General features: G+C 36.9%; 2 protein-coding genes across 2 annotated transcripts in view; one reads left to right on the top strand and one right to left on the bottom strand.

Annotated features, from left to right (window-relative positions):
• LOC136819859 (all-trans-retinol 13,14-reductase-like) overlaps positions 1-24321 on the bottom strand; it is a 133700-nt gene that overhangs the window by 93588 nt on the left and 15791 nt on the right. The gene's annotated exons all lie outside the window — the stretch shown is intronic.
• LOC136819767 (mediator of RNA polymerase II transcription subunit 13-like) lies at positions 1185-23751 on the top strand. The gene is made up of 20 exons (XM_067076009.1): positions 1185-1429; positions 6672-6927; positions 7455-7539; positions 8031-8114; positions 8896-9053; positions 9207-9449; positions 9757-9937; positions 10411-11007; positions 11226-11751; positions 11994-12305; positions 12863-13975; positions 14331-14511; positions 17381-17477; positions 17881-18100; positions 18706-18909; positions 20290-20537; positions 20913-21052; positions 21426-22138; positions 22490-22575; positions 23157-23751. Exons 1-20 carry the CDS (start codon positions 1361-1363, stop codon positions 23293-23295), a joined length of 5652 nt encoding a protein of 1883 aa, XP_066932110.1. The 5' UTR covers positions 1185-1360; the 3' UTR covers positions 23296-23751.

Below are 24321 nucleotides of genomic sequence, written 5' to 3'. Positions count from 1 at the left end.
GGAAATCCTTCCAAACCTAGGCTTCACTTTTCGATAAAAGCCGCAAATCTAGCCCTTCGGGCTTTACAGATCTGTGGTTTATACCCCTGTCTCGTCAGAACACATCATTATTTCTAGCTGATTAATTTTCGAAGATCTAATCAGAATAGATCAAAATTTCTAGCTGAAATATGCTCTCAGGACACATTGGAAAAAAAGATCACCTCGCCGGCTGATTTCGTAGTTAATTGAATGATGTCGAAAATAAATGTTTAAAGGGAAATCTACAAATATTTTTGCATTCCCCCTGTAAATTGATGAATAGAGAATGGCATGTAACAGAACAGATGCACGGATCCTGAAATGGGCTAATTAACTAAAGTCTGTTCCAAAAGAAATTGGCAGTCATCTGCACATTCTGCAACATCGCTCTTGAAGGAGAGAATAGATCATTAAAAGTAATACCTCGGTTGAAAAGATAATCTTAAGCAGATGATTTTAAGACTTCTGGATAAAGTGGATTTGGGAAAAATCAAAATATAATAGCCGCATTCTTTTTCACCGCTCAACACACACACATAAGACTTTGGAATGGGAATAATTCATCAAACATTTTTAATTAAAGCTTTTCTGAATCTTTGAACTTCGCTGATTTTCCTGGGATCGAAAGTTACAGCTCTCCAAAGAGGGTCGATTTTGCCACTTTTTAACCTATTTTGAAGGGCTTTAACTTTTGATCCAATAAAAATATAAAAGATCTGAAAACATATTTGATATCAGCGAATAAGTCAACTTCATTTTCGAAATTTTTAAAAACGCTGGTTTTATACATTTTTCAGGGCTAGAACTGCTTTGTATTATAACTGAGCCTTTGCAGAATAATTGTATGAAATGATTATTGAATGGGGCTGTCACTTGCCGTTAGAGATTTTAGTAGGCCTTAAGCCTGCCCGACGATGTGTACGTTTGTAGAGAGTCAAAGAAAATCGGTCCGTTTAAGTTATAACTAAAAGAAGTTTTGAATTTTGAAAATTTTGTCTAATTTTTGACGTTGTTATTACAACCCGTACAGAGACTTCGCCCAAAATTTTGATCCCAAAATAACTAAATTTTAACAATCTAAATTTCAATTCAAGAATTTATGTGAGTTTTTTGAAATCGGGAAAATTGCGCTAACCCGAACAGAAAATCCGAGAAAAAAATACACAGTCGAAAGTAGACTGGAAACCAAGTTTGTCCAGCGCGCTGAAGGAAGGCAGCCATCTTCTTTTCTCGTCAACAAGAAAACAGGAGAAGAATATTTTTTAGGGATTCTTATGGAATTTCTTTTACTGAACATGGAGAAAGACTGATGTAATTGATTTTTGGAGTATGCCTTAGCATGACAAGCTCACAGACAATAAACAATGAGGACTTTTTGGGTGATTGTACAACAAATGTCTTCTCCTTGGTAAGTTGTTTTTTGAGCATTGTCTGGAGCTTTGTTTACATTTTACCTGTCTTAGAAATGATTTTCATTATTAAGGGCATAAATTTTAATTATATTATGCTAAGCTTTTAACTCTAGTTCCTTTCCATTGTTTTCAAAGTCATTACGTAGTTGACAAGTTAAGCTAACCAGGCTATTCTGTGTTTTTATTTATAATCCATACGTACAGACGTATTATTTGAAGAACTTTCAACGGTAGACGGGAGAGTTTTGATCCTTGATTTTCCAGGAGGGCATGGGCCAATTTCTGAAACTCCAAAGGAGGTTTATTAAAGTTTTCAAGTGAGCTGTTTAAGGTTTTCAGAGAGCAATTTAGGAGGATCTTCAAGGGGTTATAACCACTCTCAAAACATTACCATCAGTCCAAGCAATACACCTTTCCTGTAATTCAAATTTCTCAGAAATGGCCCGGGAAAATGTGCGCTCCACCGTTGTGTATAAAATTGTTTGGGAGGTAAAAAACGCGTTTTTGCCTGCGAGGGGTCTGGACAGTTAGGAACATTTGGCGAGTTCCTGTACGCGACCGCGATCTAAAAAATCATAACAACACTCATTAAAAAATGACGTTCGTGTCTTTTCGCACTTTTTTTAGCCTAGACGGTGTAGCAAACATAGTAAATATAAGCACACTGTGCTTTTAATTGGCTGAAGTTTTTTTTTGCGTCGGAAAATCTTTTTCAAACTTTCAGCAATGATTGACCAAACTGTTACAATGGAAATTATCCAGCGCATTTTTTATCTTCTTATCTTCTTAATATTCAATGAAGCACTCAAAGTTTACTGAATTTAAGCACATAAGATATTCTTATAATTATTGATATTCACTAAAACACCGTTCGTTGTGCGCTGCGGTGGAGTGTATGACGTAACTCGCGCGGTAACTAACTCGCTTTTTGTTGGAAGATCATATTGGGCGTTTTTGCGTTACCACCCTCAAAGCTAGCGGGCGCCCCTGTCTTTCCGCAACTCTTTCCACCATTTTAGATGGCCATAACAATAGATCCAAAAGGGCGCCATAATCTTGGAAGATAATTTGTTTTGGTCTCCAGCTTTGGGAAGTAGCAATGTTTTTGGTTGTTATTGATGGAAAATAGTAAGAAACTTAAGTTTACAAGTGGCATTTAGTTTTTGCTGGCTTATAGAATGGCAGGATCCTGGATGGTTTCCCTAACTGCTGGAGGGGTTAGGGAAAGTGGGATTTGAGCCTCTAACTTTTGACAGCGACCTTCTTTTGGCAAAATATTTTAAGGGTGGTATAATATCATGAATAGATTGAACATGGTAAAATTTGAGGGGATTTTGTTCGTCAGAACTTAAGAAAAGCTAAAAAAAACAACTTTCCCTAAGGGAACGCAGACAAAAACGGGTTTATTTACCTCTAGAGACCAAACGGTGGAGAGCATCAAAATAATGCGCGCGCATTAGCTTTACGAATTACGGGAAAGGTGTATTAGTTTGAAAAGAATATTTTTGTGTTTCAATCTTGAAATCATGTTTTGTTCTAAATCTGCGCTGCTGACATGCAAGGTTCAAATTATGAATTTAAAGAGTGAGTTGAGGAGCTTTGCTGCTATTTTTTGAGCTAAGCGAGGTAAAAAAAGGAGCGCTGCAGACAATTTTTTTCACTGTTTGCAAAGCATTTTTAGTATTTTGCGATGTTGTTTGGAAGAAAATGTGAAAGTATCTTCAATGTATTTCTAGAGAAAAGCAAACTAAGACTTGAAATAGGTGGTTGTAGACAAAGCTAGCACAGTATAGTGAAGTTTTTAAGTACCATCAACTGTTCTAACTTAGGACTATCTGACAAAACATAAGACGGAAATTTGACCACCATTTCACTGAACCTCCAAAGTCATTTGATTTGAGTTAAAGCCATTCAATCTTTATATATCAATGTCCCCCGCAAAGATCCGACCATAAAATGCTGAGTCATCATAACAAATAAAAAATCGAGAATTTAATTTTATCGGGCCTATTATCAAGAATTCACATAATTAGTATAATTCTCTAAACGAATATTTTTAAACAAACGATTTTAACAAAGAAACTTTTCACAAATGAAACGAGAGGGGAAGAATTTGCAAAACAAACAAAACTCTCTCCTCCTTATTGATTTAAACTTTCTTTTAAATGCTACAATATAAAAGACTATTAAATAAAAACAGGAAGGGTGAGGGTGATATCTTCAGTTGTTTTGGAGGAAAAAAGTAATGTTCAAAAGAATAGTCGTGTGCGTGTGTGTGAGAGAATGCTTTTAAAATAGACGATGATTTATCGTTTAGTCAGGTCAGTATGCTGAATCAGCAGACCATGGTTGGATCTTTGCGGGGGACCTCGAATACCCCTTAAAAAGCCGTATACATTCTTTAATACAGGATAATAATGTATTAAAAAATACACAATTTCTCTTTTGCACAGAGTAGGCATTTAAATCGAAATATGAAAAAATCCCTAGTGGAACACACGCGAATGTCTGGAACGAAGAAGACCAAATTAGTGGCAAAACGATGGAGCTTTTGACGTCACTCGCACGGCAAGTTACACGCTGGTTATTTGTCAATCCCATCAGGCGATAGGCGGTGGGCATTCTCTAATTCTCCAATCAGCGTCCGGTCATTTTGAATGAAAACAGAAAAGTTTAAAAGGGCGTGCTATCATTGAAAGTTATCATGACATGTTATGACAGAAAGTATGATTGATAAACTTGGTGGAGTTATCAAAACAAATTTGTTGTCAAAGAGATTTAAACAGTAAATGAAAATACAGGCCAGATATCAACAGTCCAATGTTTGACCAATCGTCCCAAGTTAGGGTAGTTGACGGTAGCGAGTAGATAAAGCAATAGATAAACAAGTGAATAAAGTAGCAAAGTAGCAAGTAGATGAAGCAATAGATTAACGAATGAAGAAAGTCGCAAGGTAGCGAGTAGATAAAGCAATAGATAAACTATTGAAGAATGTTGTGAGGTAGCAAGTACAGTGAGGGGTCCTAAATCTGACAGCCCTGCTTAAATCCAACCCCCCAAATAACTGCAATGAAAAAAAATTCTATGTTTACGAAAATTCCCTCTCCAAGTTGAACAATAAACTATTGCAAGAACTCTCGAAGCAAGACTAATGTCAAGATGTCAATTAATGTGATCAAAAAAGTGTGAGTTGTAAAAAAATAATTACATCTATTATTCTGAATCTGTTGCTTGTGTTTTAATTAAAACGTTAACAATTTTGTAATAAAAAAATATGTTTTGTATAAGAAGCAATTATTGTTATTAGGTTCAATTGGTTCACTGTATCAAATCTCTCATTACGGTCTAATTGTGTAAAAATTGTGCACAAAGGCGTACAAGCATGAGACTTTGGACAATTGTAGTTTAGGGGTCAAAAATGGATTTAAATCTCAGACCTTAAAATTTGGCACCTGTTTGTGTATTTTACAGACCAGAACTAAATTGAATTTCTTTTTCTCCAAAGTATGTCATGTTACATAGCGTTGGAAAGCATTTTTCATGCTAGTTTCAGGCCATATTTTAGAAAGGCAAGGCAGCGTCCGTTAGTGGCCAAAAATGGCACCTTTACAGTGTTTTTCCACAAAAAAGGCTGTTTTTACCAATATTTTCGTAATTTCAGGAGGGGCAGCATCTGATAACCGGACGCTAAAAGGGCATAAAAAATGAGTTTAGAAAAACATTACAACTCATATCTGAAAATGAAGCCAAAAAAAGTTATTGAGGAAGGCTTTTATTAAAAAAATTCAAGGACCACCCGAAAAAGTTTATTTTTATCAAATTAAACCGGATTTAGGAAGGGCTGTCGGATTTAGGACCAAAAATGCTCATGGTAGATAAAGCAATAGATATCCTCAAATGCTCTAAACTTTGGACTATCTGACAAAACATGGCGGCAATTTGGCCACCGTTTCACCCAACTGTCATTTAATTAACATAACCACAAATCATAGATAGCAAATAATGTGAATACACTACTCTTACAAGGTAAGAAGAAACTTCGCACAAGTATCCAAACACTAATATTTAAAATTCTGTCCTTCCGCTGCGGAAAATTGTGAGATATGTTATCAACACTTGGTAAGTTACTGACATGTCAATCAAGCGCACACGTTGGAAAAAAGTCTCTAGACAAGAGAAGAACAACACAAAACAAAAACTACAAAAAATGGTGCAAGATGTGAGCAGTGTGTGTGTGTGATTAAATTGTTAATTAACTTCTTCAAATTATGTACTTTTAAAATGCTTTGAAAATACATTTGGTTGAGATTGTGGGATAGTGAAAGTTTGATCGGTAAACTTGGTGGAAGTATCAAAACAAATTTGTTGTTGATTTGTGATTTAACAGTAAATGAAAATACAGGCCAGATATCCACAATCCCATGTTTTGACCAATTATCCTAAGTTAGAGCCATTGACGGTAAACAAGTGAATAAAGTTGCGAAGTAGCGAGTGGATAAAGCAATTATAGATAAACGACAGAATCTGACAGAATCAGTGGTAAATAAAACATCGTGGTTGGCAACCTCATCTCGGTGTATTTAAGGCTTTATTTACGGCTTTATTTATGTTACTGATAGACGCCAGAGAATACCCTGGTGTTTGCTAATGCGAGTTCCCCCTCTCAGAGGGGGGGGGCTTCTTAAAACAATATGTCATAAAAAATCTAACGTTACAAAGTTATACTGCAATGCAATGGTTTCAAATTTCTATTTTTATTTGGTTGAGTTGCAGGAGGCTTTCAGGCCTATTTTTGCAACTATAGACGCTTTCAATGAGCGCCCCATCAGTTCCTTGGACTGACTACCTAATTCCCCTCAAATGGCATGGGTTGATAGGGGCGGATGTTCATTCACTTTCCAAGTGAACCGCTGCAAATGGAAATCAAACCTTGATGGGAGGCTATATGTCATATTTTAAACAAATCATTTTAATTTGTTCCATAGACGAATTTAGTCAATATTTTATGTATTTTATGTGGATAGCTCTGATATCTAGGACTTTTAGGCAACTCTTCAGAACTCTTTTATTGTTTTCATTCTTTTTCATTTGGTCATAGCCATCTGGATCAGCTATAAGAAAAAGAGCAAATATTAGGGAGAGTTCAGATTCAAACCGCCAATCCCTAGTTTTAAACGCTGACACCTTGAAAAGAAACCTTCAAACTGTTCCTATTCATATTACTTTTGCTTTTTTCAGGCTGATACATCTGGGCTAAAGTGGAAGAAATACGCATCAGCTTGCTTGAACAGTGATAGCACAGAAAATGATCCCATCTTAAGTGCATATTCTATAGCCAGAGCAGCTGATGTTTTATGTGTTTGGAAGCGTGTCACCCAACCAGGTTTGACACTTGATGATTCCTCACCCCTGTTTGATTGCCCAAAAGAGCTAATCATCTTTTGGTATGGTGATGAGCCATCCTTATCAGAATTTCCTGGTCCAAGTCTACAAGGTAAGAAATTTTCTTTGACCTTGATTTCTTTCTTAACCAATCTAAAATTGGTAATCAGGCCATCTTTTAGAAAACTCTGAGGATAGCATCTGCTCTGGGCATTTTTAAAATGATTTTTTTAACCTGCCTGATGTGATCCTACAAATTAAGTTCTTCTAGTTACAACCAGGGCTGGTCTTGGAGCAGCCATGAATGGTTAAAATCAGATTTTCTAGAAGGACAACATTTTGATTGTACTAGACTCCAGGGCTAGACCATCTTAGAAATGCTTGGAAGTTCCAAATTGTTCCCTTTAAAAAGAATTATCTGTCACCAGATTTCTTTGTTTTTCCAGATTTTATGTTTATTCTAAATTTCTATCAACACTTAACTTTGATACAAAAAATATAGCTTTTTAAGATTTTTTGACTTTAAAACTTCAAAGGATAGTGTTATTTATTGCATGAATAATGTTTCCCTGCATATAAAGCTACAGTACAATAAATTTTTGTTACAAAGATATTGTAACTTTCTTTTTTAATGTTTAGAAATAGAATTCGGCACAGCTGACGATGGAATAACCTCGGAAAATCTAGATTCCTTTTTCAAAGCCATTCACAATGTCATTGAAAAGTATGTTTTATTTGGTTTGTTTTGTTTTTATCATGCTTGCATGTCTTTAATGATGAATCGTGCCAAATTGCCAATCTATCATTCAAAATGTAATTGAAAAGTATTAATTTGGTTTGTTTTGTTTTTATCATGCTTGCATGTCTTTAATGATGAATCGTGCCAAATTGCCAATCTAATGTTTTTTTTACCAATTTGCTACAAAAACTGTAGACACTTTAATTTACTTAATAACAATCTTCAAGCACGCTGCATTTTCGCTAAGATTAAAAAACTATATACCATGATTCTTTCTAGAAAAAAATAATCTTGATAAATTAAAATATTTTTGAAAAATTGAAATCAATAAAGTTTCTAAAGAGTTTCCTTTAAAATATCTTCAGAAATATGAACTTTATTTAACAGTTTTTGGAAAATATTTTTTAACATATGATCTTCCAACCATCTGCTATAATCCTTTTTAATTCTTTAATTGTTGTTAATATTTTTTCCAGGAACCTTCTCAGTGATAATTTTGTTAGACTTGGAAACTGGTTTACGAGACCTCAATCATCTGAAGTTACCATTTCAAATCAAAAGTATGTTATTTTCATTAAGTGATGTCATCAGAATATAACTGTACTGTGATTATTTTTGTCTGAGAAAACAATGAAAAGCCTGCAAGGTTGAGCCAATTTCATAACAGAAAATTCATATTTTGCAAGAATCAAGCTTTTCATTAAAGGGATAAAGCAGCCCTATTGAGTTTGTTCACAGACATAGTTCACAATTCTGACCTTAAAAGAATTCAAACAACATAAAATTCTTAGTGTTAAGCTGGAAAAAAAGTCCACTGAAAAAAATGAGTTTGTCACAAATACCTGTTGGCAAAAATTAAACCCAGACATAATGCCTGGAATTAAAAACCTATTGTTCTTTTTGCGACATAGCAAAACACAATAAGTGATGTAGAATGAAAACGTTTTCATTTGTTATTCCTTATTTATTTTTGTCATATTGCAAATAAACAATAGATTTTAATTTTAACTTGTTTCTGGAATTATTGTCGGGACAAATTCAAAATTTGCAACAAACTTATTTTTAACAGTGGACACGCAGCTTCAATATGCCAGTTTTTTTTTGCATGTTATTAGCCAGCTATTTCGGTATAGGTATGTAGCTCAAACTGTAATTACAGTAGCTGGTAGATTGCCAGATAAGGTGGCAAGTTTTCCACCAAAACTGTGGATGTTTCTTTGAGCCCAACAAAACATCTAGCTATTTTTTCTACCAATGAATTTGACGGTATGAACTGGGAACAATTTTTATGTACTGCTAGGAGATTAACAATAGCTTTGAGTTTAAAAACTCTTCTTCTAGTGCATCAGCTTTGGCATTCAGTTTTTCCATATTCATCCATGGAAAAAGCTCAGTCGTTGCATCAGTCAACATCAAACAGAAAGGTGTCATTCGCCTCCTCTCAAAGAAAGATCTACAAAAAGCTTCTCACCAACATGGTAGCTTCAACTCAAAGGAAGGTTTGGCCAAAACTCTTTACTCCTAATAAATTTTCAGTATAAAACAAGGGGGTCATGCAGTTACTTCATGATATTAGGATGAGTAATTGCGATTTTGGGAAAACTTTCTCACACCACCACAAGCAGCACTTAAAATTTCAATTTGTTTTTCAGTACTCCTGGCTCCTTTTGGACTGAATGGACAGCTAACTGGTAACAGCATCCCTGACACTGATTCAAGATCTGCCAAAATAATGAGTGAATGGGCAAGGTTTTTCCCTCTTGATGCAACTAAAGCTGACAACACATCTGTAAAAGCAAAGTCAGATTCCTTGCCTTTGTTGGTGGAAATAATCCTTGGGGAATCTAAGATGTTTTATCCTTCAACATTGGTACTCATCCAATCTCAGTCAACAGGTACTTAGTTTATTTACAATTTATTGTCTTTTTTACACACATTTACTAAGAAACAGAACACTTTTTAAAGGAAGTTGTTAATGCAGTATTTCGATCCCTATACAAGTGAAGTAGCATTTGACAGTGGTGGTACTGAACAATCTCTTATGATTTTTTTTACAGATTTCATTTTAATAAAATATTAGTGAATGTAGATTATACCTTCTTGGAAATCCGTAATAACACGAAATGTCATTACATAAATTGCAAAATTGCAGTTTTAGGGTGCTCAATAGATTACTCTATTGGACACTTTTTGCCTTTTCAGGTAATCTTCTTAAAGGGAAAGATAAAGAACTACAAGTAAACCCAACGAAAATTGTCGACCAAGTATGGAAGAAACTGAAAAAGAAAGATGAGCCAAGTTCTCCTTCTAAACAACTTTGGGAATTCAAAGATCACACTATACCAGCTGGCTGTAAATGCTGCTCCAATTCCAATGTTTCGAGGTATGATTAAAATTTGGTAAATCAATTACCTTTTTGAGGGTGGGATTTTACTAAGGACTTTAATTTCCTTCCAGGTACTTTCAATAGTTGTATGTGAAAGTCGTATTCACAAAATTAATTGTTTAAGGTCAATATCCTGCTTCTGAATTATGGAAACAAATTATGAATATGTAATAGTTATCGCACATTACCAAGTACAATATGGGATTTTTATATCTGACTTCTAATTTTCATCATATCGTTTGTGCTTTTAGGCAGGGAAAATAACATGAAAGAAGTTTGCCATATTGTACTCTGTACCATTATGTGTAAACTGGTTTCTTGTTAACTTGAAAGATATGACCAAACTTTGCTCTCTTCATTTGTTTCCTTTATAATTTTTATATTTTTCTTTTTTGAAAAAAAAAGTAGAACAGTGTTATCTTAAGACACTAGATAAACCAATAAAGGCTTCTTTTCATCTTTGTCGTCAGGGTTAAATCAAATGTCGGGAGCAATCCATTCAATACAAGCTACCTCTATGCAACCAACCAAAACAATGTATCTCAAAACAAAACCAAGAAGGAACCCACACAAACTGCACAAACAAACTTCCATCAGCGCCCTATAAAAGTGGAGAAAACTCAAGGGAGAATAACACCCTCACTAACTGGACGTGTTACACCATCAATGTCTGGTTCATACAAACAACCACCTTCCCAAAGTAGCTTGGAAAGACCTGCTAGTGTAACTAGTACTAAAGCATTGGGCAGTGTTGAGTCACAACTTACTCCTACTGTGAAAGTGGAATCCCAATCTCTCTCCACTACTACAAATAGTCTACCTACACTCTCGACGAACACAACTCAAAAGACCAGAAACTTTCAAGTCAAGCAGAAGAACAAATATGAAAGCAAGCTCATGTACAGTATTCCCAGATCAACCCATTTATCACGACCAATGCTGAAAACAGGAACCTTAGAAATAAGAACGTCTGTTTCTCAAAGCGATGAATTCAAAATAAAAACCGAAGAGGAACTGATGTCACCCAATTCTGTGTTTGGTGATGACATCGCTTCGAATTCACAACTGTAAGCTTATTTTGTTTGCTTGAGATTGTTCAACAAAATAATCCGACTGCAGGTGCTTTTGCTTGCATCTTTGTACGTTTGTAATCATGTTAAAGATATCAGTCCTGCTCCTCTGAGTTTTTAAATAGTTGCTATATCCACTTAAAAGCTGATTTTGTGCAGAATGAAAAAAAAAGTCACTTGTTTAGTGAGAAAAACTCTGCTGTTTATCTTTTTAGTGGTCAGCTCTCTGTTGACATTTCTTGTTCTGACGGCTCAAATAAATCTATCAAGCAAGAAAAACCAGCTGTACCAGTCAAAAGGGGTCCTGGTAGACCAAAAGGCAGAAGAAACAGCACTCTGTCCCCATCTGGCACAGTCAACGAGGAAGAATTGTTATCACCAAACACGCGGCGTCAATCTGCTAGACAGATGCTAAGGGGGAGTCGAAAACGAGACAGTCCAACACAATCACCGAAACCAGATTCACCACCCTCTGGTCCAGGCCGCCCGAAAAAATCAAGGCGTAGTACCAGGGCAGGCGAGAAAACACCTAACACACCAAAATCAGAACCTGTGTTTACATTTGGGAACTCAAGTGTCAAGTCTGTATCGTCGGTGTCGTCACCTACGACGCCCTTCCTCCCACCGCCCTCGGTTAAACCGTCGTCAAACAGTTTGACCTCTCAAAAGGACATTGAAGTTTCCGAAGCTGATCTAATGCACCTTTTTGATGACGAGGAGGATGATGATCACACTGCAAAGGTTTGTGTTTTGTGTGAACTATGTGTTCCTGGTAGCTTTCCTTTTCAGACAAGTATAGAAAAATTCAAAAATCAGCAAAAGTCATAAGAATCAGGGGTCCCTTTTTGTGTAAAATCAATTTTCTGTCCGATGATCTCTGTATGAAATTGGAACACATTATGTTCAAACCTCATTATTCATTTATGTATTTCATAAAAAGATTTCCCAAATTTTAGCTCGATTTTTTACACCATATTTTTTAGATGCCCCACCCAACATCACAACACAACGCAACATCAGTACTAAGTCCTTTCAATGCATCAGACGACCAACATCACATCACGTCATCCACTCCTATGATCACTACAACAACACTCACAAGCCATGATCTAGCGAAAATGTTTCCTACACCGCCATCCTTAGAGGAGCCAATCACACACCAAACTATGTCACCCACTAACGTCGTTGAAAGTCATATCATGACTGCAGCTCACTCCACCATATTGCTGTCACCTGCAGAATCGTCTAGAGGAGGATCAATGGAGGATATTCACAATCTGCGATCACCTGGCGTTGTGAGTTAATCCTTTTCGCATAAAAGTTGACTCTCGCTTATCTCGAATTCGTATCTCGAAGTTCTATTTTTCGTATCTTTCTATAATATGAACTAAGTCTCAGCTCCCGTGATATGGGAAAAACTCATAAAATACTTTCTATAATACGAATTTTTCTGTAATTCGAACAAATTAGAATTCCCGTTCGAGTCATCGGTATGCTTTTGCGAGGTTTGAAATCATCTCAAAAGATGATATCCATGATTCAATTATATTGACGTAAAATGATTGTTGTCATTAATGTCATAAAACTAAAAAAGTTCATATTTTGGTTGGTCTGTTTATCCTGTCGAAAACGAATTTTAAAAACATAGTTGCCAAAAAAAAACAAAGAATAGATATATACAAATCTATTACTCGAATGTTTCCATAACTCAAACGGTTTTCTTTCCGCCCTGGCCGCTCGAGCTGTGGAGACTATCCAGCTTTATATTTAAATTGGCCTCCTCTAATGTTTCCATCATTCTTTTATTTACTTTTGTAATAACTACCTTCTCCCCTTCTTGTTATATTTACAGGACATCTATCCAACCTTCCAACTCCCAATCTTCGAGACAATGCCAATGCCAGAGGATTTCAAACCTGTTAGATTACCAAGCGAAAAGTTACCACGGCTCAAAGGAAAATATCAGAAATACATTCCCTCTTGGGAGCAAAACCCGCCGCTGTTAAGCCGGAGACCTAGTAATAATAGAACGACACAAGCTTCAAACAATGTTGAAATAACTTTACGAAAGAGTTCATCAACTGTCTTCGATTCAAAGCTATCATTACCTTTGATTTCACCGGCTTTATCACAAAGGACTTTTTCCGACACAACACCAAGTTTGTCAGGAATGCCGATAGACCATCAATCTTTATTACTGAACCTTAGGCTAGCCGACTCGTTTATGAACTGGATAAATAAGAATGTGGCTGGAACGGACAATAGTAATGCTTTCTCTATACAGGATAAAACATTCAAAATCTTTAACATTTATCAAGATTTATTATGGAAAAACACGAGCTTCGCCACAGACCACCATCCGCTATTCCCTGAAGACGAGCCTATGGAGGGTACTTTGGATATGGTTAAAAAACAAGTGGCAGACTTGCAACCGTCGAAATTTCCCTTCTCCACAGACTTGATAGAAATCCTATTGAAACAATTCTCTTCCTCTTTCTCCATTAAATATTTCTATAAACTTTTATCGCAATACTACGTAAACAACGATGCACAACAAACTGATTCTGGTAACCTGAAAAGGAATGCCTTATGTGATGAAAAACAAGGCTTGCAACAGCGAAAACTTTTACACGACTTAAAGCCGGTTTTAGAGAGCGCCTTCCAAAAGCCACTTAATAAAAACTCGTTCGACCAAGCCCGCATAGAAGGGCCAATGACGTTCACCTCACTAAACAGTAATAAGAACGTGCTTAGTTCTATACCCCCGTCTACTAACGGGTTATTATTCTCATACGACAGTGACTCGTTTTCAGTCTCCCCGGACGCTGTGAAACACTGGCAACGTTTGTTTTTGGAGCCGTTGGGTGGACAACGCAATGTGGAATATATTGTTTTGTTGCCGGACGCTGACGTCGTTGTCAATGGAATGAAACTTTTCTTCAAGGAACTTAATTCTCTTTATGAGGTATGGACACAGGGAGGGAAAAATCAAAATGAATTAACATAGCTTTCTGGGTGAATTTACAGGGAAAGTTGCAACTTGTTGAAAAATTTCTCGCCGTGAATTCACCCTACTGCGTTTGGATTTTTCCTGTGACAAAAATAAGTTATTTCTCTCTTTCTTTTTGGAATAAGGCTGGGAAAAGGTCATGTCGTTGTCATTTTATTGATTATGGATTTTTCAAAATTTTGTCCTGTGAGCTTTCGTTTCTGTACAATTTTTTACAGATGGTTCGGCAAGGTATTTTTACAACAAAATACCATAAGTTTCAGGACCTTGTATCCATAGTGTTTTTCATCGTTTAAAACCTCTCCCATAGTCCTTGAATCTTGGTTCACACGTGCCAATCGTGAAAGAGTTACGCGAAGGTTTCCTACGCATCAGTCAAAAGAGTGTTTCTCCATGTGCCAGCGAGGTAGTGGATCCTTGGTTCGACCAATCCAATTCGAACTTAATGGCTAAAATGAAAGTGGTCGCACAGTTCTGCAAACGAACACTCGGTAAGCATTTCGATCACTGACCTTTATATGCCGTTGGACCCTTTATAATCCGCCAATCGGAGTTTTTAGAATAGTGTTACCCTTTTCTCAACTTCAGTTGAGCTAGAATCTGAGAATGTCTGTGTGTGTGTGTGTGTGTCTGTCTGTGTGTGTGTCTGTCACCAAAACTTTGGGGCAAGCTGGAGACTTCAAAAATGGTCCGATTGGGCTGAAATTTTGCACACTTGATCCTTGGGCAAATCCCTGGGGGTGTTTTTTTCATTTTTTCAAAATTTTAATTTTTGGGGCCTGGGGACGAGTTTTTCCGCAAAACGAGGCTAAAACTTTGGGGCAGGCTGGAGACTTCAAAAATGGTCCGATTGGGCTGAAAATTTTGCACACTTGATCCTTTGCGCAAATCCCTGGGGGTTTTTTTTTCATTTTTTCAAAATTTTGATTTTTGGGGCCTGGGGACGAGTTTTTCGGCAAAACGAGGCTAAAACTTTGGGGCAGGTCTGGGGACTTCAAAATGGTCCGATTGGGCTGAAATTTTGCACACTTGATCCTTGGGCAAATCTCTGGGGGTGTTTTTTCATTTTTTCAAAATTTTGATTTTGGGGGGCCTTGGGGAGAGTTTTTTTCGCCAAAACGAGGCTAAAACTTTGGGGCAGGCTGGAGACTTCAAAAATGGTCCGATTGGGCTGAAATTTTGCACACTTGATCCTTGGGCAAATCCCTGGGGGTGTTTTTTCATTTTTTTTTAAAAATTTTGATTTTTTGGGGCCTGGGGACGAGTTTTTCGCAAAAACGAGAACTAAAATTTGGGCAGGCTGGAACTTCAAAAATGGTCCATTTGGCTAAATTTTGCACACTTGATCCTTGGGCAAATCCCTGGGGGTGTTTTTTTCATTTTTTCAAAATTTTAATTTTTGGGGCCTGGGGACGAGTTTTTCGCCAAAACGAGGCTAAAACTTTGGGGCAGGCTGGAGACTTCAAAAATGGTCCGATTGGGCTGAAATTTTGCACACTTGATCCTTGGGCAAATCCCTGGGGGTGTTTTTTTCATTTTTTCAAAATTTTGATTTTTGGGGCCTGGGGACGAGTTTTTGGCAAAACGAGGCTAAAACTTTGGGGCAGGCTGGAGACTTCAAAAATGGTCCGATTGGGCTGAAATTTTGCACACTTGATCCTTGGGCAAATCTCTGGGGTGTTTTTTTTTTTCATTTTTTCAAAATTTTGATTTTTTGGGGCCTTGGGACGAGTTTTTTTCGCAAAACGAGGCTAAAACTTTGGGGCAGGCTGGAGACTTCAAAAATGGTCCGATTGGGCTGAAATTTTGCACACTTGATCCTTGGGCAAATCCCTGGGGGTGTTTTTCTTTTTTTTCAAAATTTTTTTTTTTTGGGGCCTGGGGACGAGTTTTTTTCGCAAAACGAGAAAAACTTTTGGGGCAGGCTGGAATTGTCAAAAATGGGCCGTTTTGGCTGAAATTTGCACACTTGATCCTTGGCAATCCCTGGGGGTATTTTTTCATTTTTAAAATTTTAATTTTTGGGGCCTGGGGACGAGTTTTTTGCCAAAACGAGGCTAAAACCCAAAATGCTATAATTTTTCTTAAGCCATTAAGTTTACAATTGGGCCTACGAATGATTTCAAAGATACTGAAGTTGAGCCAGTGCGGTTAGCACGTTCGACAGTACGGTAGCACTACTCGATTTGTGTCAATTTGTAATTCAATGAAGTTGAATGTCTTCGACATTCTCAACTTCAGTTGAGCTAGAATCTGAGAATGTCTGTGTGTGTGTCTGTGTGTCTGTGTGTCTGTCACCAAAACTTTGGGGCAGGCTGGAGACTTCAAAAATGGTCCGATTTGGCTGAAATTTTGCGCACTTGATCCTTGGGCAAATCCCTGGGGGTGTTTTTTTCATTTTTTCAAAATTTTAATTTTTGGGGCCTGGGGACGAGTTTTTCGCCAAAACGAGGCTAAAACTTTGGGGCAGGCTGGAGACTTCAAAAATGGTCCGATTTGGCTGAAATTTTGCACACTTGATCCTTGGGCAAATCCCTGGGGGTGTTTTTTTTCATTTTTTCAAAATTTTAATTTTTGGGGCCTGGGGACGAGTTTTTCGCCAAAACGAGGCTAAAACCCAAAATGCTATAATTTTTCTTAAGCCATTAAGTTTACAATTGGGCCTACGAATGATTTCAAAGATACTGAAGTTGAGCCAGTGCGGTTAGCACGTTCGACAGTTGAGTAGTTCTACCATTAGTACTATTACTTTCAAGAAAACTTGACGGAGAATCCAGGGTATATTTAGATCGGTAAACATTGTAATGAAGTTTCTATGTAAGATTAAAAAAGCGACGTATCCACTGACCTTTATATATCCCTGGACCAAGCTATATCCCCCATTTTTGATCGAAGTTTTTTGAAAGTTGGTACCCGTAAAGAAGCCATTGTAGTGTTTGAAACTTTGCCTACAGACAAACGGCGCTACATAACTAGTGTACAAGCGAAACTAGAACTAGCGCTCCCTCCGCGGGTACCGATTTCAAAAAAACTCCGATCATAATATTTTGCTTGGCCGGCATTGAAAAGTTTGGTCCAGGGATATATAAAGGTCAGTGGACGTATCGGATATAAAACCCAGGAAAATGCATTATTTTGTAAATATGTCTAAAGTCATTGCAGTTGTGGTACATATTTCTAAATATTCGATTGTCTTGAAAGAAAGTGAGTGAATGTCAATGAATGTCTTTTTCTACGGGAATTTTCCGCTTCATTAAATATATTATCAATAGTTTCTTTGTCAATTTTTTCTACAAAACCTATCCCTTCCCTCTTTTTACCATCATTCTCTTATGTCTCTGCGACCTTTTTCTTTACTAGGCTCTTATTTGACTAGTGTCTTTGATCGAAACACTAATAAGCGAAGTGCCATGTCACCAACGACACCAAATAGCAACGGAAATCTTGGATTCTCAAGGTAACTTAAACTAATTTTTCTTTAGCTGGAAACTATCATTAGTTCTTTATTCTCTAGCTATCGGTTTTAAAGGTCTTCTTTTATGACCAGTTTTTTACCGAATCTCCAATGAAGAGGATTGATAACGGCAAACGTTGAGAAATCATTAGCAAAAATCAAAGGCGAAATAAACACGCATGCTGACTACTAAATTCTAAACTAAAATAAATACTTACTAAATACGTACTATTATCTTTCAAAATAAAAGTACCGCAAAGTACACATGGCAAAATTTTTCAGAGAGGCAAAAATCGTCTGTGGTAGGGCTTTTTTCTACCGAGGTGTTTTTTTTTTACTTTTTGAAACGAGTTTTTTTGTCAAGGCTAAGACCAAATTAGAATGAAATGTTCGTCTTATCTTTTAGTATCTCAAGTACCTCACTAACGGTCAGTCTGGAGGAATCCTTGGTCAAACGCGAACGTGAAACACAACCTTTCATCGTGCTTTACATGGTGGATCCTTTCAACGTAGAGAGCCAATTGAATAACTATCCTCATCTGTGGTCATACGTGGGACTGATGAAAAGTTTGCTTGAGATGAAGAATGACCTTAACGACTATTTGAAAGAGAATCTGCTTTTCGAAGTAAGTGCTTCTCTAAAAATGTCAAGACCGATTGATTTCAAAATGTCTGGACCAGTAACTCTTAGGTTCCAAATTAACGGGGGGGGGGGGGGGTTCGAATAAACGGGGTGGGGTCGCAAAATCTTCAAAATTTTAATAAACGGTTGGGGACCTAATTGCCGGGGGGTTGGAAATTGTACTTGCGAAAACCTAAAAATAAGGTGAATATAGGCTAAAATCAGGCTATTTAGAGCAGAATAAGGGATTTTCTCCTTGAAAGCTGAAAAAAAATTAATAAACGGGGGGGGGGGGGGTGTCCTAATAAGGTCCGGGGGTTGGAAAATTTTCGAAAAATTAACAAGCGGGAGACCCGTTCATTTGGAGCCTAAGAGTACTCTCTTTTATTCCAATCTTCGCGTAGTTTTGGGATGTTTATTAATCGGATCCCCACTGAAGTGCTACGGTTCACTTAGCAAATGAACACACCTGTTCATGGATCATCCCGTACTTTGTGAGGAAAATCTGGCAGCACTACTGGATACAGGTGTGTGTATGATATAGTGTGTGGTAGCACTCATCCTGTTCCGTTATATTTTTCAAAGTTTTTGTTTTTTTTCTTCTCTCAGATCATTCCATTGGAACAGATACTGAACCTGACCTCGAAGACCGGCCAACCTGGGGGACCACACAATTCAGAACTAAAGGAGCTGGCACTCAGCGTGTACTCTAAATGTAGGCCAAACGCTCTGTCTTACATTAGCAAGATCGATAAATGCATGACAGGCTTTGGTGTGTGTCACATCAGAGAAAGTCTCGTCCATCGAAGAAAGGTAACGAAACTTAAAGACATTTGGTTTCCAACGAAACTTATTTCTTACCCAATTTGACTTGACAGTTGAACTCTAATTCACCTTCCAGCACATTATTTGAATATAGAGCTCCTTCCCGATACTACGGTCTCTCACAACCTCGCCGGTATTTTTGGACCTACCTGGAGGTCCTATAAAAAAACCTTTGTCCGTCCGTTCGTTCGTTCGTCCGTCTGTTACCAGCCTTTCTCGAGATTGGCTCATTAGTTTTTTCTGAGTTTTGGCACAAAGATGCAAAATGGCAATGTCCAAAATGTGACGGAGCCTGATTTAAAAAAATAAAAATTTCCGGCCGAAAATGCCGGAAATATGCCGGAAAAACTGTTTTTTTGGCATTTTCTCGAGATTTTATCATTAGTTTTTTCTAATTTTTTTGCTCAAAGATGCGTATTAGCAATGCCCAAAACATGGCCAAGTCCGATTTTTGAGAAAAAATTATTTCCGACCGAAAATGCCAGAAATTTGCCGGAAATCACCGTTTTTCTGGATTTTCATTGGACATTTTCCTTATAATTGGTTGTTTGTGCATTCAAAAACATTATTAATAGCAATACCCACCATCAAGCATGTTTCATTTTTCAATAAAATTGATTTTTGAAGCCGGAACTATTTAAAAATCGCCGGAACAACCTATTTTCGCCGGAAAGACAGTATTTCTTGAATTTCTCGAACTGTACTTTATTTTTTTTTGTGAAATTTTGCACACTGATGCAAAATGACAATACCTAAAATGTGACCGATCCTGATTTTCCCAGAAAAAACGATTTTTTGACATTTTCTCGAATTTTTATCCTTAGTTTTTCTGATTTTTGCAGAAAGATGCGTATTCGCAATGCTCAAAACATGACCGAGTTCGATTTTTTGAGAAGATTTTTTCCGGAAATATGCCGGAAATTGCCGTTTTTGCAGATTTTCATTGGACAAAAAACAAACATCATTGATGCAATTCCCACCATCAAGCATGATTCGATTGTCAATAAAACTGATTTCCGCAACCGGAACTTTTTATATCTTTTTTCCCTTCTCCCCTTCCCTCTCCCTATCAACAATCAATGATGAAACTTAACGCGTTATGCCTTTTCGCTAAAAATTATATTTTCTAACAGATTGTTTCCGTTTTTCTCCTTATTGCTATCTAACTTTCATCATCAGGTAGGTCCATTCAACATCTAGCTTGTTTCTTCTGATCTTTCTCTATCTATGTAGATTCAAGTTTACGGTATATTATATCCAGGAAATTATTATCGGGCACGGGGGATCGAGACAAAAACCAGTATGCCAAGAATTTATTTTAATAACAATCAAAATGAACGAATGAGTTGTTTTTTTTTTTCATTTCAGCGTGAAAACAATCTTCCAACTACAGTGTACATGCCGCCTTACATACTGTCACCCTCTCCAAAATACTTGAATCATGAGCTCAAGAACGTCACAAAAGCTAAAGAAGTCTTTGCGTTGGAAAAAGGGACGAACATTTTGTTTTGCTGTTATTGTCTGTCGTCCGACAAACAATGGATGTTTGTGACGTGTACAGACCAACTCGGAGAATTGAATGAAACGACCATGATTCGGATAGCCTATCCCAAACGGTACGTACATACTTTGATAATAGTAAAGGTTTTTGTACTGTTATCTTAAATTGGTTATCTTGGTCTAATACTTTAATTGGAATTTTCGCGCGGATTAAATTTTGCGATGGGAATTTTCGTAGGGATTAAATTTCGCGGTTGAGTTCATCCGCGAAATTTCAAGATTTCACGTGGACTCATTTTCGCGGATTACACTATTGGGAGAAAATTTTATGCCAAATTCATGCATGTTAGTTGTTGAAATATGCATTTTTAGCACTTCGTTGATACCAGTAAACATTAAAAAAGTAGTTTAATTGACATTGTCAATTCACGGATAAAGCCTTTCCGAATTTCCATTTGGAATTAATCCTTTCCATTTTATCACCTTAACAGGAAAAAGAACAAAGGTCTTATCTGGTCTGTATCGTTGAACAAGCTTTGGCAGTACTTGAATGGCGTGTTATCCTTTTCCATATGCTCATGGCGCATTGTGTTGACGAAGTATGGTGACGTTGGGGTACATGAACTCAAAGGTTGGATTCAACTTTGTTTATTGAAAATTGAATGTTATTCCTCAAGAGTGCTCTACGTCACAATGAAATATTTTCAGGTTATAGAATAAAGACATTTAATCTGTAGTTTCCTTGTAAATTTCATGTTTTTTTTTCACGATCACGTCAAATCTGTTTTTTCTCTAATCTTTAAGTTGAGGAGAAATTGAGTCATTCAATTATCATATTTTACTCCTTTTCGAATGTGTGCTTTTATACAATTTTCCTACGTAATTTGTTCTTATATTTACATCTGGATAAGAAATACCCAATTTAAAAGCTAGTAGCTATCTCCCACTAGTGCTTTTATACTAATGGCGATTTCTAATTCTATTTTACGTCGTTCTTATCTTAGAATTAAAAGCTATCATTCAAAAGAACATTGAACTGTTGGTTCCAGAGGGTAAAGCCGGTCGTCCGTTATCTCCGAACGAGAATTGTTCTTCATGCTCAAATGATCTCACGAAAAAAGGGAATAACTTATTCAAAAGTATTTCATTTTGTACTGTTAAAAGAGACAATCGTATTGGGTTTGTGAAAACGAAAAAAGTACGTAACACGAATGTCGTCAATTGTCGGATCTACGTTATGCCGTCACACAAACTGTTAAGCAATTTGCATAAATCTGTCCCGCCTTTAAATGGAATGGGTGGTCAATCTTTACTCTCGGGCGTCAATCTGGGCGGAAACTCTCAACCGAACGACTTGTTGGGTGGCGATCCAACGTCACTTTTAAATACGTCATTCGACGAAGATAATGAAAGTAGTTTTATACCGATGCTCAATTCACCGGCTGACAATTTGTTCCAAAACTCACCACAAACTGAACTCTCAAAAATCCTATCACCGCAAAGTGTGAATTCACCGCACAATACGGTCAACTCAATGCCGTCGCTCTCACCCTTCCAACCTATTCAAAACAAACAACACTTCATGACGACTCCTGTGAAAAACCAACTGAGTCAGGATAAGGATGTGTGTGAGTGTCTGAGTGAAGGTTACATTGTTGCACTCTTTTCGAAAGACACGCCCAAGGATTCAACCTCCGAGGAATCAGAACTGATCAAAGTACGTACTTTTGTTCAAAGTCTCATCATATAAGTTGATTTAGCTGAGATGGTAATTTTAGTCTAAATTCATCTCGAATTATTTTAGTTATCGAGAAGCTTTTCAGGTATATTCTCTAACCAGTATCGGGAGAAATGGAACACTTTTTAACAAAGAATATTTTTCTTCAGACTTGTGAAGCTATCGAGGAATTCAGCTTTAGACCACTAAGAACTGAGCAAAGTGTTGCGTTTCACATATCTGTAGAGTTTCAATTATTTCGATTCAAAGACTTGCAAAGTGAACAATTTAGGCTCACATTAAAATAATATTTTCTAGTAATAACAAACATTACTCCGTTTTTTTCTTCAGGCTGATTTGTATGTGCATTGTGTATCTGGTGAAGCGAAGCCTTTCTACGCTCCGCTTGATACTACGGAGTATTTGGAGGTACTCAGGTAAGAATCGACATAATTTTAAATTTGGGTTTCACTTTTAATAGAATATAAGACTTGGGCCTCGAAGTGGGAATTCTCTCGTGAAAGTGGGAATTTAGACACAGATTATGTTTTACACAAAAACCAGAAAAACTGCTTTTCAAAACATATTACTTGTTATCATGTCAAATTAAAAGAGGCCCCTCAGCGGACCATCAATTCACACAATCACTCAATTTTTTTGAACTTTCACGTATTCACGCAAGTAAAAAAGCCCATTCACGCAACCGCTGGGCGGAGGCCCTAAAAGCTTTCCAACAATAAATAGCAATAAATTGTAAAAATAAAAAGAGTGAAACGAAACACATGAAAAAGTGGTATTGAATTTATACAATTTATTGTAGGGAAGTCAATTTCAAAACTTGACAACCAGTGGACCAAATTCCATTACAACCTCAAATCTCAAATTAGACTATAAATGAAACTTTGAGCTCAACAAAAATTTATCTTGGTTTCATTTGGTCTAGTATTTTAATCTTATTTTTTTGACTTTTCAACTCCATACTGCTTACAGTAATTTCCATTCTTCCTTTATTCAATAGGAATATTTTGGAGCGGTTTGAAATTTTATCTTGGCTTAACATTGACCCCTCATCTGGTAAGCGGAAATCTGCGTACCCTATCCACGTCAGTTCAGTGATCGCATGTCGTGACATACTGGATAAACTTACAGACGGTTAAAAAAAGATATCGTTTCAGGTATTATTGGAAAGCATTTAATCGTGGTGATGAAATGACGACACAACCTTCTATTTATTTTTCTGTTTCTGCTTTTACAAACATTCGACAACAACGTGAGAATCCCCCCGTTTTTTAAATACCCTTTGGTTCATAAAAATGTATATAATTGAATAGAATAAGAGGCATGGATTTTTACTTTTTGAGCCAATGGATTGCTCAGTGTTGGGAATAACTGAACTAAGGCTGTTTTGCAGGAATAGACTTTGAGAGCAACTTGACACGCTTGGCGACTTCGGAAGAGGAAAGATCAACGAACTTGTTTTTCTTTAATAATATATTATATTATAAATTCGAAGGATTAATCGTCGCCCTACTTTTTACAGATATGCCTTGAACCAGCGGTTTATTTACTAACATGGGTCACTATATATCTTTGACATTCCTTTGACAGTGGTTACTAAATTTCTCTTTGGATTGATTGGTTTATTCATAGTTCGTATAAAATACCCTGGTCTGGAAACCTATTGTGGTCACTGACCTTTATATATCCCTGGAGCAAGCTATATCCGCCATCTTTGATCGGAGTTTTTTTAGAATTGGTACCATTGAGTTTCAAGCCCGAAGGGCTAGAGGTCAATCTCTAACCTTTCTCAGGCAAGAAAAATTGAAGCCTTAAAATATGTGCCGTATTTTTGATGACGGATTGAATCTAGCAATTCCTTTGTTTTTGAGTGATATATTTTTCGAAATTAAGCGGTAAATTTTAGTTTCAATCTGTCATTTGTGTAAAAACCAGGCGGGTCGCTTAAGGCCGCGCAACTTTGGTAGGATTTGTTGGCTTCAAATCCTACCAAAGAGATTGACCTCTAGCCCTTCGGGCTTGAAACTCAATGATTGGTACCCGAGAAGAAACCATTGCAGTGTTAAAAAATAACGCCTAACGGCGCTACATCATCTATAGTATTGAAAGGAAAGTAGACCTAGCGCTTTAGGCTTCGAGAGGTTTCTTTATATGGACTATGGTTT

The sequence above is a fragment of the Clytia hemisphaerica genome, unplaced genomic scaffold, assembly GCF_902728285.1.
Source record: "Clytia hemisphaerica strain Z4C2 unplaced genomic scaffold, Clytia hemisphaerica genome assembly, whole genome shotgun sequence".
Classification (NCBI taxonomy): Eukaryota; Metazoa; Cnidaria; class Hydrozoa; order Leptothecata; family Clytiidae; genus Clytia; species Clytia hemisphaerica.
This window is presented reverse-complemented; position numbering and strand designations above follow the sequence as displayed.

Excerpts from the sequence above, each read along its gene's own strand:
- LOC136819767 (XM_067076009.1), top strand. The coding sequence starts at position 1,361 with ATGACAAGCTCACAGACAATAAACAATGAGGACTTTTTGGGTGATTGT. Across the intron at positions 8,115-8,895 it reads GTTACCATTTCAAATCAAAA|TGCATCAGCTTTGGCATTCA; the intron begins GTATGTTATTTT and ends CTCTTCTTCTAG. Across the intron at positions 9,054-9,206 it reads TAGCTTCAACTCAAAGGAAG|TACTCCTGGCTCCTTTTGGA; the intron begins GTTTGGCCAAAA and ends TTTGTTTTTCAG.